At 37.1% G+C, this 22,093-nt stretch overlaps 1 protein-coding gene across 1 annotated transcript in view; it reads left to right on the top strand.

Annotated features, from left to right (window-relative positions):
• LOC139733671 (dihydropyrimidinase-like) overlaps positions 1 to 22,093 on the top strand; it is a 104,841-nt gene that overhangs the window by 23,855 nt on the left and 58,893 nt on the right. Inside the window, exon 2 of the mRNA XM_071644486.1 lies at positions 6,917 to 7,815. Within this exon, the coding sequence (XP_071500587.1) occupies positions 7,150 to 7,815 (666 nt within the window). The 5' untranslated portion in view covers positions 6,917 to 7,149. The remainder of the gene's footprint in view (positions 1 to 6,916; positions 7,816 to 22,093) is intronic.

Raw genomic sequence — 22,093 nt, 5'->3', positions numbered from 1 at the left:
TCTAGCTGTGTCCGCCGCCTAATAAGTATTTTCTCCAGCTCAAAATTTAGCTTTCTCCTGCATGCTCAACTTTGAGTTATAAATTGTCATCTGTTGAAAGATAAGACTGAGATATGGCACCAGAGTGCCTATAGAGCTTCCATGGACCCTGGTTGCTATCTCAATGCAAGGGACATCCTGCTTTGTTCTCATGATGTTAAGTGTGCCACGATAAATGATCAAGTGCAGCCACTTTTCTTTTTATTTTGTTTTTTACATTGTATATTCATTTCACACTTATCTTTAGCCTACTCTGATATAATATGTATCAGTTACCTCATGGCCGTCTTGGAGAGAAGAATCTTGGAATGTTAATTATGAAAAAAACAAAAAACAAAAATTCAATAGGGGAGACCATATGTGTATCAAATGACTCACGCTCTATGTATACAACATCAATCAAGCGACACATTATATCAGGCTGTACAGTGACAGTGATGACTTGGTTACCGTGGTAACATCTCCATCCTTCATTTCCCGCTCGCATCGTTGCACATTAGGATGACTCTGGGCTGATTGGAAGAAGTATCTACCATGGAGGTTGTTTGTAGATAATGTTTATATGTCTATGGGTGCTGTATTAGACACCTAGTGATAAAAGTCCATACAGCTAGCAATGAAATTATATAGATGGGACTGTCTTAGGCTACCATAACAGGATGTGGACATTTTAAAGGGAAGATCAAAATTTCAAGGTACAAGTTGTCTTAATCGAATGAATCAAATCAGTGAAATCAAACTGACTCAACAGTTACTGGCAGCTCAAAATTAGGCTGAAAATAAGAAATTTTGGAAATTTCTTCCCATATTTGTGCATGAAACAGAGGCATCATAGTCAAATCACATGCAATTCAGAATTATGAGGTGATGTAGCTATGACTGCACACATCCCTCATTAGTGTTACAAATCTACACAAGGATTTTTCTGTCTTTGATATGATATTAAGAGGAAGAATATATGATTTTCTTGGCGTCAACTTGTTTTGACTCTTGAAGTTACAGGGTTTTGTAGGTGCTGTGAATCATTGACAGAAAATGTGATTTTTTTTTTTCATGAATATTTCATGATTATTTTTCACGTAGGAACCAATGGGGCTGGTCAAAGCCAAGTGCTAAAACCAAAACCACATTATCCATAGGATTGTCTGAAGTCTCAAGTAATGAGGACATTTTGCCAGTTTGAATGCCAGTGAATCATATACTGTGACCTGCTCCTTTTTAGGGTTGAAATTTTGATTTTGTCATTGTCAAATGAAAGATACTTTTTCTATACCTTTGTGCAAAAGAATTCGTTAATGTCATCCACAATAAGAGCAAACTTTTGACATTAATTCAAACTTCATAGTTGTGCAAAGGTGCTGGGACCATTGTTTCTACTGTTAGTTCATTTTCCAGATGTGTACATAATGATGTACAAATAATGTATAGAACTTTGTAGTTGCTATTTAATACTGTATTGAAAGTCTTTACTGCCTGAATAGCAGATCGTTTGTGCATTCTTATAATGTCAGAATCTTAACCCGTTGAGGACGAGTCCCGAGTATACTCGGGCAGGTGTCTATGGGAAATGTGTGTTGTAGCAAAATCAACCTCAACGGGTTAAGATTGCAGTATATCAATGTTCCACAATATTTCCATGCTCTCTCATGAACTTAAAGGGACTGTACAGTACTGGTTGAGGTAGGGATTCATGTTTTGAACATTCATAAGTGAGATAATGAAAAGCCTCTTATGAAATATGAAAGAGCATGTAATTTTTAGAAGGATTCAACGTTTATTTGATGAAAATTGGCTTTCCATCGGCTGAGATAACCAAAAAAGTGCTAATAATAAAAGGCGACATGCCCCAACTTTAATAGGATCTCTTTGTTCGCCTTGTTTTTGGATATCTTAGCCATTTCAAAACCGATTTTCATCGAATAAACTTTTGATACCCCTTAGAACTGCATGCTCTTTGACATCTCATCTGGTTTCTGAATGTCTCGCAAAATGTTAAAAGCTAAATCTACACCTCGACCAGAACTGTACACACCCTTTAAAGCCACTATTTAACATTGGGAGCTGCAGTGATGAAAAAAAGTGTTCAAACTATCACATTTGATGCATATGTGTATACATAGTTCAGTTGTATCAGAAAATACTCTACTGTACAAAAAAAATTGCAATAGAGCCACAAATACATGGAGATATCACTAATTTTCTCAATCAACTGTTACACTCGCAGTGACAGATTATTCTGGAAAAGTCTGTTTCAATGAAACTCTTGGTAACATTATGCATATATTTAACAATACCTAACATTGATTTTCAAATACTGAGTAACATTTTCATGTTGGTTATTTTTGTCCCAAACAAACATTATAGAACTTTTTTAAGCACTAAAGCTGTTATTTTTTCTAATCTGCAAATATTAGCAAGGGGCATTAAGATGTTCCATGCTTTATGAGGATAAGATGTTTTATGCTCTATGAGGATTTTTTCTCTCACTCCATTCCACTTCTGTCAGCCTACTTGTTGTCTATTCATGTCTGTGGGTTTGTAGCAGGCGCTGTCAACCACGCAAGCAAATTAGACAGTCTTTATGGAGGAAAGTATGATACCACCTCGCTGGGCCCCCGTGCCTCCTCAGCACTGCGATGCAGGATGCGAGACAGTTACCATGGCAACCCATCCCTCTGCCGTCTCTGGGATAAATCATGATATTTTGCAGCCTGTGTTTTCACAGTTCGTTCATAATCTGCATAGAGTCACACCCTACATATAAACTATCTGCAACTTAAGTGTGATAAAAGTCATTTTCTTCTGGGGATGCAGTTCTCTGTGAGATTACCATAATAAAGATAATCAGTTCTAATTTTCCTCCTGTACAACATTTGCAAAGTGTGAATTGCCAATATAATGAGAAGATTATAATTTCTGCTCGAGGTAAACATCTGTGGAACTTGATAGGTTGAGAGTCACAAATAGGTTGTATCACTTTCTCCTCCTGATGAAGAATCTGATGATTGCAGGTTGTAATCCCTACATACGTGTACATTATACCATTTGTATAACACTTTTTCCAAAGGGTACAAAACTCTTTATATACGAATATTAAAAGTAGCAATATATCAGACATGACAAACTTACACTGCTATACAAATAAACAAAAACAACAGTGTGAAATATCAATAGTATTAATTAAATAAATGGGACTGAAAACGCTTCTTGAACAATGGCTGCATGCTATAAACCCCATTTTTTCCCCTACTAGTCCAACTTGTGTAGATCAGACCAGTAGGTACCCAGATTTTCAAATTTTTACTGGTCCATTCCTTGATAAGTTACTGGTCCGACAGTGATTTTTTTACTGGGCCTGGACCGTCAGACCAGTGCCAGTATGCAGCGTTGCTTGAACAAGAAATTAGCTGGCGTATTTGCTAATGAGGAGGGGTGATGAATTGCAAAGTTTTGGGGCAGTATATGAGAAAGAAGGATCTCCTGCCTTTTTGTGATGATCATCATTTCAGTGTTTATCCATTTCCCTGTAAGTGTCTGGAATGCCCATATGTGTTTCTCAGAATCCAGTTCATTCCTGCCAGCGGTGAGGTTATTGAGGATTACTGAGACATCCGTAGTAATAATTTATCAGTACAATAAAAATAGTAAATGTGCCATGCAAATACTTACCATGCTACTCCTGTTACCATTACATTTGCAAGTTATGATGATGATAATGTAAGAGTAATTCTGACATCACTAATGTTACTACTAGTACTACTACTACTATTGCTTTTAATACTTTTGATAATAAAAAAAATGGTTTTGATACTGTAATCATAAAATGTAATGGAAATGAGCTAGATTATGAAGGAAATATAAGCTAGAGAAGTGGTAAATATTCAAAACGGATAGACAAAAATTATATTATATATGTCACATAAAAGAAATGAGTTATAAAGCAACAAGAACTCAAGGGTATTGATACTTAAAGATAAGAATACTAAAAACGAGGAATGTTCGCTTGCATTTTAATTTCACCTTGCAAAATTCGTGAAATTAAAATGCACGTGAAAGTTCTTGTCTACGCTATATGCTTGAATGTTAGAGGCAGTTTTGCCAAAAAAAGGCTGTCGGCTACAATTCGAAAAAATTTCATGCTGCGAAAATATTGTGTTTTACAGTAGAATGATATCTTACATTGACATGAGGTACCAAGAGGTATTGCTCCTAATTAAGCACTGTGTTGTGTTACCAGCTGCTGCAAATGTGTACATTAGAATGGGTTCTTTGGAGAAAATTCTAGAGAGGTCACTTTTCCTTAGTGACCCATAAAACCTGGTATGAAAAATGAGTTAATGACCCATAAACCTTGTACAAAATTGTGCCCTTAAGCTGCTGTTAATGACCCATAAACCTTGCACAAAATATGTGTCCTTAATCTGCTGCTGCCAGCACACACAGAATTTGGCCCAGCAACTTGCTATGTCACCTTCAAATGCATATTAATTGACATTACTAGAGTACATCTATTCCTGTGAATGGTTCCCGTAGCAACCCCTCATGTAGCTGCTGCACTGGTGAGAGGAGGAAGAGGAGGAGGAGGAGGAGGAGGGTGGGACTGTCCCATGCTCATCTCTCTCTCTCTTCGAAGCATGATCTTGATTCAGAGGCGGACATAATTATTGTGACTACGCCATGAGTCATTTGCTGATATTTGTTGAAATGTGGATGCCATATGGTCTCACGTACCTCTTGACTGATAGTTTGCTATGCAGATTGTTCTGTACGTAAGCAGGAGATTATTCATCACATTTGACTGTATGGGTATCTGTACTTTGTTTTTATATAGATCTATCAAATATATAGAGACTTGATTAAGCAAAATGCTTTGATGCCATATGTTTCTGTACCGGTTTATCCACCAGGCTTATGATTTACAACAATTATTTGTGAAAAGCAGTATTTTCTGGTTGCACCAAATATATATATGATTTATACACCAAATATATGTATGATTTTATCATAAAAAAAACTATGAAACCTCAAAATGGATTTATATCACAAACATATTCTCCTTTAAGGAAGAAAGATTTGCGGTGACACCATGTGTATGTAGTCCTTAACCGGATCGTTGTTTGGCAGAAGAGCCTAGAAAGAGGAGAAATCGTTTCTCCTCTTTCTAGGCTCTTCTGCCAAACAACGATCCGGTTAAGGACTACATACACATGGTGTCACCGCAAATCTTTCTTCCTCATTTACTTTACACCATGCAAACCTTCAAACAACACATATTCTCCTTTAGGATTATTGAGAAGTTACCTTGTTTACTGTATATACCTAACCAGAAATTTTCATGTGCATGAAACTTTTTTGAATTTTGTGAGGAACCAAGATTTGCAATAGTAAAGATGCATGCAGAAGTTTTGGTCAATGCATTGAATGCCAGTACAATGCTGTACAATATCATGGTCGGCCGTTCACGAAAGTTTCACGCCATGAAAAAGGCTATCGGCTCTACTTTATGAAAGTTTCATGCAGTTAGTGCTGCTGGTTTTACTAATGTTATTTTCATATTGGTCATTTTGTTCATGTAAACAATCCTCCTTAATTTGGTATTTTTTTGGGTAAAATTGTCATTTGAGGACGACAGTTTTAGATCAAAGTTGTTTGCCCAATTTATTTTTCTGAAGTTATACCAAGATTTCGAATAGCCGAGAGGATTGGACTGTATACTTACTGTGGCCATACAGCCAATGATGATGTAACTCTATTGCCAAAGTTTCAACATGAACATAGAGACAGATGAATTATGCATATGTTCCACTGACGGGGAGAGAGAGAAGGGAATATGACTGTGTGTTTCCAATAGAAAGTGGAATATAGAAGGATAGAAATTGAGCTGTTTTCACACGTACTGAGAGTCTGTTATTCTAATCACGATTCTAATGACACATTCACTAGAATCATGATTCAAATAACGCATCTTGGCCATGTGTTTACAAACTTTAATCACCAAGGGTGATTTGAATTGTAATTCTTATCATGATTCAAATCTGGAGGTGTTTTTGCTATGACGATTTTCCAGAATTTTGGAACAAAACAGTTTTGTGTATGGGTTAACTTCTAAATTGTTTTTTAGGGGGTGGAGCTTAACTTGGTAACCTTTCAACCATTTCCGCTAGTAACTGTGCTCCTAACATACAATGTACTCGCACTTGGTCAAAAATGGCTTCTTACAGCTTGAGAGCCACACCTCTCCTCGCTCTGAAATTCAAAATTTGCAGAATTTGTGAAGTCTTCCTTGTTCATTTGTTTACGGACAATAATTCTAATTGTATTTGTAATCCTAATGCAATCCAGCATTGCAATTACGTTTCTCCACTGGTGTGAAAACGGGCCGAGAGAGATAGAGAGGGAAAGAGCTAGGTAGGTTGATAGAGGGAAAGAGATAGAGCTTGTGCAAGTGTGTGCCTTGATGCATCTTTCCGTAGTTTACAATCGGATACCAATAAAAAAAAAAGCAAGATGGAAAGATTTGGCTGCATGAAAGTCAGAGAATGCACAAAGTGTAGAGGCATCCTCATTAATGCACCCATTCCCATGTCCATGTGTCTACACCAAAGAATCCTAAGTATTTTGCGTAATCCAATTTGGTCCCAATCAGCTGTCATCTCTCCCCCGGATGAGATTCTGAAATGCCCGGTATCATACAGTATTTAACTTAACCCTCTGTGTGCAATGAGTTCCAGTTGGCACAGAAAAGCCCATAGCATTATACACCATGTCCAAACCCTTGGCACAGGAAGGGTTAACATGACTAACGACCTTCATCTCTCTCTTTTTTTTCTTCCTTATTTTTCATCTTCTCTCCCCATTGCATTTCATGCACCCTCAGCACGTGGACACAGAAATCTAGAGTGGTAACTAGCCTGTATTTCTGGCCAGAGAAGTCCAAACTTGACTTTGCTGGACAAAAAGTCCTAGGCACGTTTGTGTGAATGTTGGGCCTTCTGCTTGCATGCTAAATATCAGAATACCCTGAGCCATCTTGTTTACTTTGTAACTGCTCGCAGTAAAATATTTCTGCCTTGATTTGCAAAAAAGTAACCAACCACACACAGCAGGATAATGGAGAACAGACACACTGATTCAGTGTTCATGAAGATAGACAATTCGCCACGTACCCAGCGTCCCAAGACATCCATGTTTGAGACGGTGTGTGGGGGTGGGAATTCCCTGCGCTTCACGGAGGACACACCTGAGGCGAGGGAGCGTCAGCGCAGGATGCAGGAAGAGATGGCGGAGGCAGCCAACTCGCCCCGCCGCGTCCCAAAGGGCCGGCTGGGGGCGCAGAAACTGGACTCTTACGAGGGAACGCATGACACCATGATGTTCCCCTCAGAGCGCGGCGAGGGGATCCCGTGGCAGAAAGAAGGCTCCAAGGAAGTTGAATCCCCACGCCACTCTGCCCTCAAGCGGCCTCAAGCCTCGGTGTTCAGCAGCGTGGATGGTGGAGGCAACTCCCTCCAGTTTGACTCTGAGAGGGGTGTCCGCCGAGGAACCAGCGTCGACTCGGTCTCGTCCTCACCTCGTCGAATGCCCGGTGAGTCCGTCTTCAACGTCATAGAGAATCCGGATGAAAGCGCAGATGCCAAACCAGGGGACCCGTCACCCATCTTTGAGAAATCGCCCTCTCGCTCCGGAAGAGGTGGTGCCTGTGGTGGTGGTCCTGTCTCCTGGACGGGAGGTCCCATCGTCAAGGGCGACTACAATGAAACAGAAGCCGATGCTGCGGTAATTTGAGTTTTCAAAAGACCTTTGCTGCGGTGCAAGTGGTCCATGTCTGTTTCTATACTGTCCGTGTGTATTACAGTTGTTGTTGCCTTGATACTGCACCCAACTATCAAAACCCTCTCGGCACAAGAACCTTACTCCGTAGTGACTCTGCAATGCAGTCCACATCTGTATGCAACCCTCCAACTTGTGATTGGTATTGTCGTACACCTTGACTCTAAACGCTGCTATAGTCTTTCATTTCCATGCCCTGTGGTAGCCTTCTATGTGTACTCTATGGTGACAAACTTTATGATTTCTGCACTTTGTATTCAAGTCCTTTTACCGCCTTCCCTTTGTTTCTACTTGTAAGCCATTATCCCAGTGATCGTTTGTCTCAAACTTTGGATTTTCCAAGCATTCTTATAACTCTTTCATCTGCTTCCAAATTCTGTGGTGAATGATTGTCTGTCTCATGTGCAGCCGCGTCCTTAGACAGCATTGCTTGTATGTTTCTATTCTGTATTGTGCTGTTTTCTGTGATAGATGTGTAGAAGCTCTTGCTGTCAAGTTTTCTTGTTTTCTGATGCCATCCTGGATGTTCTCAAGATGCTATTTTTGTTGTTGTTGCTGTAATCAATGTTTGCAAGGCTATATTTCCTACTGTATTTATTTTTCTTAAATCAGTGAAGACGGTAGTATTGAATGTTTGTAGTCCTTGTGTCTCTTTTTTGTGTGTTTGTGGACAGGTGGATGAAGGACATTGGAATACTGGCTATTTTAGTAACTTTGTCTTAAGCAGTAATAGTCTTCTAAAATTTCTCTAGCCAGCATCTTTGTGGCTATTTTAGGCCTTGCTTAAGTTGCCCAATGATCGACCACAAGCTGGTGCGTCCTGTTTATCTCTGGTCATCTTGCATCCAGACTTGAAGTAATATTTTCCATCAGGGATTGTTTATTTCTTTTAAAGAGAAAAGGGTTTCAGGATATATTTGGGTTTGGATTAAGATTACCAGCTAGCTAGCCAGCTATTAGATACATATTGTGTCTTTGTTTTTGTCAGGCTAACAGATTAAGCAAGAAGTTATATTCCTCCTCAAGAGTAAAAAAAGTTACTGATTTTCCACTTTAGAGACATTAATAAATGTATAAAATTGCATTTGATATGGGAGGCAACATTTTGTTGATTTCTCAAATATCACTTGACTCACAAAATTCATGAAAAAATATAAGTACAATGAAAGATATTGTGTATATAGTGTAGCAAGCCTCTTTGATAGTGTCATTGCATTTCAAAAAGCATCAACTCCAAGTCACCTCTAGCTGAACAATATTTTAACTCAACTTTGCTTTAATCAGCACAAATAATTATCTTTGAGACACATATGTATTGCAGGAGTTTTAGTATGTGGGATGCTCAGATCCCGTGCAAAGTTGGGTAGTCTTGCTTAAAGGGGAACTCTGAACCATTGAAAAGTTAGTATGAAAAGAAAGAGTAGAATTTTACAAACACAACAGTGAAAATATCAAAATCAGATGAAATTTAGGGAAGTTATGAAACTGAAGTTATGCAGTTGTGGAGTTTTGCTAATTTTCATATTATAAAAATAGTTTTTTCAACAGTCAATATGAATATGGAAATGAGTGAGTTGATGATGTCATCTTCTCACACCTTGCCATATAAAGTGTTCAAGAAATCTGAACATTTTTATATAGTTGGTTGTTCAAACACAATTATGCTCCAGTCTCCTAACATACCTCACTAATCATTATTTTGAAGTTATTTAGCTGGGAATAACATTATGTTTGACAGTTCATACTTTAAAGTGGAACAGGTAAATTTTTGTGAAGGTTTTGTACATAATCAAAGGCAATGACATCATCAGCTCACTCATTTCCAAATTCATACTAACTGTTTAAGAACTGTTTTGTAAATATTAGCTAAGCTTCACAAGTTCATAAATTCTCTAATTTTGATCCAATTTTGACCCATTTTTCACTGTTGTGCTTGTAAACTTATACTCATTCATTTCAGACTGAAGCATGACTGGTTCAGAATTAAATAAACATCTTGTGGGTCTACGAAAATATGGAGTGGTATAAAGTATGAATAAGTGTCATGTTTTCTCTTACTATCTGGTCCCCCCCCCCCCCCCCCCCCCCCCAAAAAAAAAAAAAAAAAAAAAAAAAAAAAAGGTGAGCTGAAAGTGAAGCTGTGCAAACAAATGTGCTTGGGTAAAGAGTGGTACGTAAGGGGTTAAACAATCTCATGCTTTCTTTTGCTGTCTGGTCAAAAATGAGAGGAAAAAAAGCAAAGCTGTGAAGCTGCACTAACAAATGTTGTGATACATGGGTGTAGTGAAAGTTTGGCTGGCTGGACAGTCTTTCAGGTTCAACTCCCCTGCACTCCCTTCAACCATAGAGGGCAGGCTAGCATTTTCTGATATACCACCTGCAAAGTCTATATATTATGTGAATCAATATTTACTATTCTGATATTTCACTTCAGGTGAACCTATCAACCTTTATGTGTATCTTCTGTCGCTGTTGTTGCTATAATAATCAAGTGTACACACGTGGCTGGTTCTAAAGTATCCTGAAGTTATTTTTGAAAATCCTTGCCTATCTCATGAAAATATAATGGTGTACATTGTATTCCATAGTTTTATATGTAGTGTGTGCATGGATATTTTTTGTGTGCTTGACATTGTTCTATTATTGTGCCTATCAGCATGAATATGTATGTGTATGTGTATTTGTGTATGTGTGTTTGTGTATGTTTATGATAATGTTGAGTGTATAACTCTATGCTTCGTTATTTCATCTTTTCGTCATTCTCGTGAAAGGGACTGTGCCGAGTGAGTCAGGTGTATTCCATTAAAATTCCATTAACCTGCTGTATCCCTGACAGTGCAATTTTCTGTAGGATTTGTACCTACCACTCTGAATTCCAGAATATAATCAGTTTAGTCTGTAGGCTGCTGTGGAATTTCATTTTGATATCATGTCTATAGAGAAATTCTATGCACTTAGATAAAATATGCTGTCAAAGAATAAAAAAATGCATTGAAATGCTAAGAATATGATTAAATTGTCTTCAGATTTGATTAAAAATGTGTCAGTAAAATCTCAACGTTTATTACTATAGATATTAGATTCTGCTTCAACTTAGAGCAACTTGTCATTAGCTGAAATTGTGTGATGAGCTTTTCCTCTCTTAATACCCAACAACAACTAGGCATTGATCAGTATTCTTTAGATTTTACCCAGTTTGTTGTGTGATATTCTTAAGTTCAATGAATCAGAGGTGCATGGCAAATGGATACATTCCTGAAAATTGATAATGTTGGTGGTGTAGTCTAAGCAGCAAGATGTCATTCATGCTAGAGGAAAATTGAGAGAAACCAGCTGTGCCAAGATTAACTGTCAGTTTAGCCTTTTTTCAGACTGCCACAGAGATTTTATTGCACTAGAGAAATATTTCTAGTTTGATCTGTAATCAGTGGTAGGATGAAATCTAAGTTGACATAAAATTTGTACTTGTGAAATACTGAAAGAAACTTGATCATGGTTGTGAAAACAATGAATTGAGTATGGTATGATTAAATGTATCTGTGCATGAGAATGAAGTGTATTTATTGATTAGCTGGCTTAGAGAAAATAGAATAGAGTAGTAGAATTTGATGTGTATGTATGTATACTTAGCTGTAGCCAGTGCAGTGTCTGTGCACGTAGATGTCAAACAGTATCCCTAACTTTCTCTAACAATAGTACTGTAAAAGTGGACATTTTCGTAGTGTGAAAATTTTCATGCATTTTGCATGACCAGAAACCAGCGTGAATATAAAAGCACAAAAATATGTTTGCTTGTGATATACTGTCCATGGAAGCAAAAACATGTGATATTCATTACATCTGGCCAAGTGTGAAAATATCCACTTTTACAAAAGATGCAGTTTAGCAGAAATTTGTTGTCATGGTGATAACCTTTAGTGATGTTGATGATGAAAAATATTGAATACTTATGAGATGGGATGAGCTTGTTTCTCGTACTAAATTTCGTCCAGCATCTATTTCATATGGTGCAATGCTTGCCTATCACATGTCAGATATTAAAGATAGAAACATACGCACCTGGGCAAGTCCAAGATAATGCGCGCGTTACGTATGGGACATTCAGAGACTTTTATGACCTGAAAAATAGTGTTAATGGCCTTTGATCATATTGAACTTCATCATGGTGATTGATATCTAGGAGAAGTATAATCATGTAAAAAATTGAGAAAAATGACCTTGACAATTATATTCTAGAAGAGAAAATATGTGCCGTTACGTATGGGACCAGAAAAATTATGTTTTTTTGAACATTTTTTTCAACCTCAAAACTCTCTGAAAGTATTTCATTCTACAACTTGTAACTCACTGTGATGAAAGTCACAACACTCAAGATTATCACAGGTAAGTTTCATGTCATTAGGCAAAAAGCTCTAATTACAGGTTCTAATTAAAGACAGACATGACGTGTTACGTATGGGACAGTTATGTATGGGACAGTTTGTCCCCCATTCATTTAGTGTGTGAAGAATCATGTTTATGGGTATTTTGCAGAATTATTGAAGTAAAATCAGTTGAAACTACTCAAATACTGATCCAGATCGTCAAGGAAACAATATTCCCCAAATATTCACCATCATAATCATATTCAATCATATTTTCATATTTTTATGACCAATCTGAGTATGCATGCCCTTTGTCCCCCATTCATTTAGTGTGTGGAGAACCATGTTTATGGGTATTTTGCAAAATAATTTTGCAAAATACCCATAAACAAATTTTTGCATAATTATTGAAATGGAATCAGTTGAAATTATTCAAATACTGATCCAGATTGACAAGGGAACAATATTTCCCAAATATTTACCATCATAATCATATTTAATCATATTCTATATTTTTATGACCAACCTGAGTGTTTTTGCCCTATTTTTATCAGAATAGTTACTACTGAAAAATTGAATAGTTTAAAGTGTTTACTTCCATTGATGAAGGGAAGTTTGCCATTTAGTTTCAATAAAAAACAGCTTGACACAAGAAATATTAATTTTTATAAATAAGCGATACCTGCTGCGTGGAACCCCAGTGATTGAGTAGATATATGATGTCTGTCTAGCAGTCAGGTCATTGATTCGAGTCACACCTCAGTATGTATACCCATGAATTTTGTCGTGGCTACTATTGAAAACTGAATAAGGACAATTTGTGTATCACTTGCAATAAAAAAAAAAATCATTTGACTTTATATTTTTTTAAATATATATCACAACCATTTCAAATTGGATCTCCATCACATAAACTTTGAATTCCTCTAGTCTTAGGATTGTATGCTCTTTAGTAATTCAAATGTAGGTTTCCAATCATCTCATTAAATGTTGAAAACTGAATCCCCATTTCTACAAAAAACTATACCATCCCTTTAATGCTGATTTTTCATTGTGTATTTTGCCATTTTCCCTTCCCCCTTTCTGAAAATTGTTCAGTCAAGTACATGTATAATTGTTTAAAGTGTCTATAACTCAAAAAGTGACTACAATGTTGGGATGCTTTCTTCAGGATGATTGACCATTTGTGTACTGAGAGACCTTCCCAGCTAGCTACATGCATTCACATGCAATATGTATGAGGATGTCCCATACGTAACGCATTTGTCCCATACGTAACATTATTTCAATGCCTAATAAAAAATATTTCTTTTGCTGTTTTTTCTTTTTTCTATGGTATTTAATTTCTCTAAACAATAAATTAGAACTTTCCAAAAGGGCATTAAAATAACCTTAGCAATTTCAGAAAAAACCTAAAAAAATTACCTCAATTTGTTACGTATGGGACATCTCATGATAGGACACGAGCTAATTTGCATAATAATTTGCATAATCCCTAAATTTTCATACCAAGTTAAACTATTTGATGAACTTCTTATGTCCACATATTAATCAAATGTCATTTGCTTTCCTTTGAATTAATATGAATTTTTATAATAGTCCCATACGTAACGCTGTGTTTCACATTTATGCTAATGAAGCCCTTGAAATTTGCATAAATTTACATAATATAATTTTTTCCTCCATGGAAATCAAAACTTCAACTCATAAGCTTCAAAATGATACCAAACATGTCAATATTGAGCAAAGATGAAATTTTGCCTTCTGAGGGGACCTTATCTTGGACTTGCCCACCTACATTTATACACACCTACATGTACATGTATATCAACACACATACGCACATACACAAAATCCACAGAAGACAGTTCATAGAGATGAAAGTTGACCTTTTTCTGATGAACTCTACATTTCTGTTATGTATGTAGATTTCAATTAAAAATTCAATTCAAAATGATTTATTTCCATATAAAGTAATACAAAGTAATACATAATGCTTACATGAGTACATGATATTTAAAGGAACTTTGAATCACATATTTTATAGTACAAAGGTTAGATATGAGAGTGCAAAAGTTTAATTTGTAGCAACACTATTTTGTATTCATAACTGTGTCCACACCCATGTATGACAACAAAGCTGGAATGCTGCAATGTCATTGAAAGACCTTAGATGTAGACCCACATACTGACTGAAGTGTGGGAGAAACAAACATGAGGCCATGTATTGAACAGCTCTACCGTAATGTAATTTGTGTAACCTTGCAAGATGTTTAATTTAAATTCACAGCCTTGGCTGCAAGAAGTCAGTGTTGCTTATTAAAGTGGTAATGAAGAAGCAGGAACTTAAAAAAAAAATACCTAAAGGAAAAACTGGTAGGAATTCAATTAAAGGGAATTATTACCCCCTTGATCTACTCTGCAACTCCAAGATCATCTAATTATGCTGGATCTTGTCTAATGGAATTAAAGCTATTTCAGCAGTCGTGGTAGGAAGTGAGCAGAATGCTGAGAGGCCCGCATCACGTTTCCTTTGTGCTCATTCCCTCTTCCTTTGTGGGGAGGAGGGAGAGCCGACTTATCATTAATGATTAATATCGCACACGTGCTGGTCGTAACAATGAAAAGTGGTTCTGCGCTGGCGGAAACCGGTGCTGATCCCGTTGTCGCGGTGGAACGGTAATTGCTCGGCCGCCGATTGTTGTGTTAGCACAGTTGTATCATCAGTGCATTCAGGCCCGACAATTTATGATAATGTCTGTCACCAGAATTTCTCCTTGCATTCTGTCGCTAGACTGTCTTTATGTACGGTGCTGGATTGACTGCTAACATTTCTTGTGAATGTGAGGGGGGGGGGGGGTGGATGTTGGAAGGGGTGGGGTTGGAAGAGAAAATGTTGTCTGGGTTTGAGACAGTCCTACATATGAGTAAACAGTGACACAGTGAGACAGTGAATAAACATTAATCCATTCTGTCTTCAGTGGCAGACTCATCATCATGATCATCCAATCTACCACTGTCTGTGGACTTCATATGATTCTACTTTGAAGAGTGACTTTTCCGCCGTAAGCTGTCCCTTTTTTTTTCAAATTTGTGAGAGACATAGCGTGAACCTCAAATAGAAATCATCCGATGGTGTCATAGTTGAACTAGAAAATAAAGAGGAATTTGTAGAAGAGAATACATGTGGACAGGATGTTCTGCATAGACCTGTACATCATGGATAGAGTGTCTTTAAAGGACAAGTTCACCTTCATAAACATAAGGATTGAGAGAGTGTAACAATATTAGTAGAACACATCAGTGAAAGTTTGAGGAAAATTGGACAATCGATGCAAAAGTTATGAATTTTTAAAATTTTTGTGTTGGAACCGCTGGATGATGAGACTACTACAGCTTGTGAGTCATATGCGTACAACAGTATAAAGAAAATGTAAAAAGAAATTTCAACGTATTTTCACTTTTTTCGCATAATAAAAGAGCACTTGACTTGCCTCTTTCTAAAGGCAGGGGGAATAATATTACCCATAACATTTGTCGGTAACGAGTCAGGGGAATGTGTACTTTTTTCAAAAGATGGAATTTTGTGAAATTCTCTTTATATTTTCCTTACACTGTTGTACGCATGTGACATCTAAGTTATTCATACACTGCAGTAGTCTTCTCATCCAGCGGTTACTGCACAAAAACTTCAAAAATTCATAACTTTTGAACGGATTGTCTGATTTTCCTCAAACTTTCAACGATGTGTTCTACTAATATTGCTACATTCTCACAAACCTTATGTTTATGAAGGTGAACTTGTCCTTTAAAGGTCAAATAGAATCAGCAAAAAGTAATGATATGCTGTTTAAAGAGAGGAATAGATGAACGAAAATACTCAAGTGCAGTTTAGAGTTCAAGTGACTGAATTGTATTGTATAGTGTAGGTTGTGAATCATAAGAAATATGTACTGATAGAATTAGCATATGATTCCGTGTACTCGTAGCTGTGTGTGCAAGGTGATTTCTAATGCATGCATAAAACCTTTAATAAAATGCTGATGACTGTCAGTTGCTTGGTATTAGCATACTAATCACTAGCACCCAGGCTGCAGTTATTTCAAGAAAATTAGTTTGTGCAGTTTTTTTCATGAGAGAAAATGAGAAACTGAATTAGAGAGAGAGAGAGAGAGAAAAAGAGATGTACTTTTTTTTTTACACTCACAACTCAGATACTTTACATCTATTAATCTGGAAGATGTTAATTAGTCTGCCAAAAATTAATTAGAATTTGCTGTACTGTGAAAGAATATTTTTCCCAAATGTAAAAAGGGATGTTGCTATAGTCTAATGAGCAGAGTAAAGTGATTGATTTACAACACACTCCTATGGGAACTGCTCTTTTTTCCTGCTTTTGAGCCAAAGCATCCCTATTTTTCAGTCAGAAAGGTTGGAGGGTCTGTAACTGAGCAAATTTTTCAACTAAACTGAGCCAGAAACACAGCAAGAGATCATGACTAAATTGTATTAATTCTGATAACATTGAAGACCAGAATGAAGGCCATGTTTATAAATGAAGATTTTAAGATTTTCCAATCTATGACAGGCAGATGGTATTGTTTGATATCTTTAATCTGGTGAATCAAACATGCTGGCTCCTCATGCTGAAATGAGCTGAGTATGACTTTCTTTGTGACACCATTCTGGCGCTTTTGTTGAAATATGCAGTTGATTTGGCCAGATAATACTCATTTCGCACTTGATTATGGAGTTTCAGGCTGAAAGCTGGATCTAATTTTCATTTCTTGGTTCAGGGGTTTCTTCTAAAGCTGAGCCCAGTGGTCCATTCAGAAGCAGACCCCTATGTAAGAGGATACTCTGCCTCCATTTAATGCAAAAATCCCTTTGTCCCCAATTTATATTTTATCTAATTCTTTCCAGTAAAATGCGGGGAGTGGGGCAAGAGGGAGGGGAGGGAGTTGGGGTGGGGAGAAATGGAAAGAAGAAAAGAGTCTTTGGGTGCAAAGGGACCTCATTTTGTTGGATGATGTATCCATTAAGGGTGAGAGGTTGATAAAATGTTCTTTTTCTATGGAATACAAAAATGAGGTATAAAGAGCCCAAGGGTTGATAGTGCATTCATCGGTGGAGAGTATTAAAGTAATGTGGGATGAAACCGTTTTTTTTATCTTAAGAGCTGTCTTTCTGATAGTTAATGGGTTCAAATAAGTTTATTCTCTTTTTCTTTTTTTGTCCTTCACATAAACATTTTTTTTTAAATGTGGTCAATACATTATATAGTTATGATAAGATATAGATATAAAATTTCCTACATTCTTGAAATTTTGTTTTTGAAATAAAGTAGCTGGAAAAAAAAGAGTTGACATGGACTAGTGGAAAGAGAGAGAGAGAGAGAGAGATAGGTAGATAGAAAGGTAGATAGATAGATAGATAGATACGAGTAGATAGATAGAGAGGAAGATATATATATAGAGAGAGAGAGAAAAAAAAAATAAAGAAAGAATGCCAGAATGTATTATTTTCATGTCAAAGGACAGATTAAAGCAGCAGAAGGAGTATTCTGATGAGTTTAATGCAAACTTATGCAGTGAATGATGTGTGCCATGCAGAGTGTGAGTGTGGATTGTGTTGACTCAGAGACTGCTGTGCAGGTTCCGGGGCCAGGGCTCCTCATTTAGCATCCGCATAAATTAAACTCCCGGCGCACTCCAAATGGGACTTGTCCTTGCTAAGCATAATTCACTGCGAGCTTCATATTGCAGTCAGAAAGGCTTTGTTCAGCTTCAGGAGTGACGCATATTCTTGCAGTTGTATTTAGAAGTTGTATGTGACTATTTATTGCATACATTCTAAGTAATATTTGGGCTTTAAAAAAATATTTTTCTCAAGTTACTGCTACATTACATGGTTATTAACTTAATGGCTATTCATGATGAATTTTTCAAGTCCGTCAGAATGGTGTCATGCAAAGTGGGGCAGATAGTTTGGTATTCATTACATAGGGAAAAATCATAGATGTACTAGTTTATAGTTTTTTATTTCATGCACAATTGACTGGGTTTTTTTTTAGACATAGGAATCATAAAAGCAGAAAAGAATAGAAAAAAGGTCCAAGGAATAAAAAGGATGCCAAATTACATTGCCTTTCTTCAGCTTAAAGATGCAAGTATCTACTGAAAGAGAAGTGAATTTCTGCCAATTAGATTCAATATCTATATGATTTACCTTTTGAAATAGAGAAACATATGAGTGATATAGTCAAAGACATTGACATTGAATATAATACAATGTACTCCATGAGAAAATGCACGCACAAGGTAATAATGTACAGACACACAGATGCCAGCATGTAGTGTGCTGTCTTGATCATATAGCCATATGCCTCATTACACGGCCTAATTATATCTCCATATCTCTTGCTTTAATAATGTGTCAGTTCAGTTGGATTACATGTCACATCAAACTCTGTGGATGAAAAGAGATGTTGAATTGCAAGGCAAGGTTTTAGATGTGGGCAAATTTAGTGGTTAGTGGATTGAATAGATACCAGTGGCTTGGTATTTTGTAATATCTACCACCCCATACAGAAACAATACCAAAAACAAAACCAACATTCCCAAATGTGACTTAGTTTGAAAGATTTCTACATCATGTGATTAGTGACAAAAAATATGTTTGGTGAAAGAATCTTTATATAAAACCTGTGTTTATGGTATAATTTTAGAAAAAAAGAAGAAGTTAATTTCACAGACCTTGGGACTGCTAGTAAGATAATAGCTGGCTAATGGACAGGGCTTGATTATTCCATGTAGTTAAATCTTGATGTGGTGGCATTCTTTAAATAGAATAAATCAATGTGGTACCAACATGGTCAGGCTGTATGCTTAGTTGCCATCAATTCTTTTTGTGATATTATTAGAAGAGAAGATCAATCTTTTATACTTGAATTATTCTGCTGGCAGGAGAGAAGACATGTACATTCAAGGGGGAAAAAAGGTGTGGAATGTAATAGAAAGGATAAAAAGAAAAGATTCAGAAAGATCTGAAGGAAAAGAATGGAAAGATAAAGAAAGGGAAAGAGAAGGAGCAGAGGAGAAGGAGAGAAAGAAGAAGAAGAAGAAGAAGAAGAAGAAGAAGAGAAAAATGAATGGTTTTGAAATCCATTTCACAAATTGTGTCAGATCATTGAAATAGATTATCATTGGGGTTTCAAATTCTAAAAGGATCAATACAGATTTAAAAAGATCTATTTGCAAGAGATGTAGGAAATTGAACTCATTTTGCCATTCATAACTATTCTGCAATATATGCTGTCCCATGAGTAAATTTTCACACTGTAGTCTGGTAAGATGACTTTGTGAGTTTTCACTTTGGCTGACAGTCAACATTTTACAAATAATGGTATTAATTAACCAGAATAAAACAAAGTTGAAAAAATGCTTTACATAGTTTTGTCTTCATGTTGTAATAACAAAGCGTGGAATGGGCAAAAATGCATATATCATACCATGTACTATTTTATGTTGTCTATACTCGAAAGAGCTAATACCTTTTGCCTTGATTCAATAGCAGATAAGTTATCCACACTCGCAAATATATATATGCAAACCAGAGCAGTGCCTTTTTTCAACCCGTTGAGGATGAGTTCTGAGTATACTTGAGCAAGTGTCTATGGGGAATGCATATTGTAGCAAAATCAGCCCATCCTCAACGGGTTAAAATCAAAACATTTATTGGTTTTGAGCTAAAATGTGCAACCTTTTCCACAGGTACATACCATGTGATTTCATCGTTTGTAATTTAGGCCATGCTGTCATTGATGGCTTACAGCTATAGTCATTGTACTAGTAAAATCAGGAAAATTGAGTAACTGGAATCATTCTGTGCAGCCTGAGAAAAAAACATTGTGATGCATTTTGGATTCTTATCTTATAACATGGTCATATCTAGTTTGTTTAAAATCAGAAATTGTAGCCAATGAGGCAGTCATAATTATAAACACTCGGCATCCCTGTATTTAACAACACTGGAATGTGTCGTGCTTTTTTAAACATAAATTGATATTCATGAACAAGAGTGCACCATTCTGAAGAGGGACAGATACAGAAATGGAGGGAAAAACTTGGATTGAAAGAAATTCCAAGAAAAAAAAGAAAAGGTGCATACATGAAAATATTTGCCAGCTCCGAAATGACCTGAAACAAAAAAAGAAAACGGTGATGATAAGAATAAGATGTTCATTTATTGATCACAAGCAAATGTAATGATGATACAACACATTAACATAAATAATGGACTCCAAGTAGGTCTATAAAAATGAAGATTGAGAATTGTCATGAAGAGAAAGCAAGTGGACGAACAAAAAAAAAAAACACCACCAAATAGTCAAAGTCATTTATTTTATGAGATATATATCACTTTTTCTTCCTGCCTATAGTTCAAGCTGTAGACCCTTTACATTGAAAATGACAGACCTTTATGACCTTCATGAATATTCATGATCAAAGGGAATGTTTTGCAGTAAAATATGTTTTGCATGTCATTTACATGTGTGAGGACATGAAACCATTGCCATCTGTATGGACATGTAGGCCAGGGTTGGTGCTTTATTAAACTACAGGAAGATAAGATAGAGAGAAGGATGGAGAGGGAGAGAGAGGGAAAGAAAGAGAGAGAGGGAGACAGACAGGGGGAGAGAGAAGATAAGAGGGAGAGAAGGAGAGAGAGAGGGAGGGGGAAAAAAGATGGGTGTGTGAAGAATGGTGAGATGCTTGGCCCTATGCTGATGACCCACACACAGAAGCCTTCCATGCAAATATATGTATGCACACAGCAGCTAGGGAATGCATACATTTACTGCAGCGTCCCTGACAAGGAGCACACACACACACACACACACACACACACACACACACACGCACACACGGCACACACGGCACACACACACACACACACAGAATCCTATACACTTGTACATTGATCTATTCGTATTACCGCCAATATGTTTCTCCACATGGGCGCCCGCACAGGACTCGTTCATGTAGGTAGATTGCAAGTGTACTCATCGGAGAAGCTTGTATCTCCAGTGAAGGCGTATATACCACCTCTGTTTGGGAGATACATAAACATATATACCCATTGCATTTGGTATTGTATATGTTTATATGTCCCAGTCTCTGGATTAGGATTGCATGATCTGGGCCAGAGTCGGATGCTTTAGAGGAGGTTGTGGCCTTGCAGATCGCTCACAGCACAACGCCAAAAAGACAACTGTCTGAAACTGAAGTCTTCCTGTGTGTGGAAAGGTGCTGCAGCTAGCTCTTGGCTTTTTTTCCCCTTCCCTCATCCTCTCGCGGACAGGGTCTAGCACATGTGTGTGTTGTGGCAGTAAAAAGAGTGTGAACTCGTCAGGCATATCTCGCGAGTGCATGGGAGAAACAAGTGGTTGTTGAGGAAAGAGATACACCTGTCGACGGACGTTTCTGCAACAGCCGCGGCAACCGCTACAACGTGTCTCTCGCCTGCCTAAGCTGAGGTGTCAACTATCCCCCACTCGATGCACTGAGAGAGAGGCTGCCCTGTTGTTGGATCCCATGAAAGCTGTCGAAATCAGTTCTCTTCATCAGCCCAAAACAAAACTTACCCCCTCTACAAATTGAGTGCAATTACCTCATTATCTTCTGTGCTACAACCTTACCCTGGGCAGAGAGACCAGATAGTTTGTAGTTGGTTTCTGGTGATTGAATGCATGCCGGTAGTCCTTGTCTTGGGATATAACCTCGTCAATTAGCAGACTGACAATTGTTCTTGTGTCAATTTGAACTTCCAACCATCACCTGGGTGCAATAAACATAGCC

This window comes from Diadema antillarum, unplaced genomic scaffold, assembly GCF_040938485.1.
Source record: "Diadema antillarum isolate AM-2024a unplaced genomic scaffold, OU_Dant_1.0 scf00000025, whole genome shotgun sequence".
NCBI classification, from domain to species: Eukaryota; Metazoa; Echinodermata; class Echinoidea; order Diadematoida; family Diadematidae; genus Diadema; species Diadema antillarum.
This window is presented reverse-complemented; position numbering and strand designations above follow the sequence as displayed.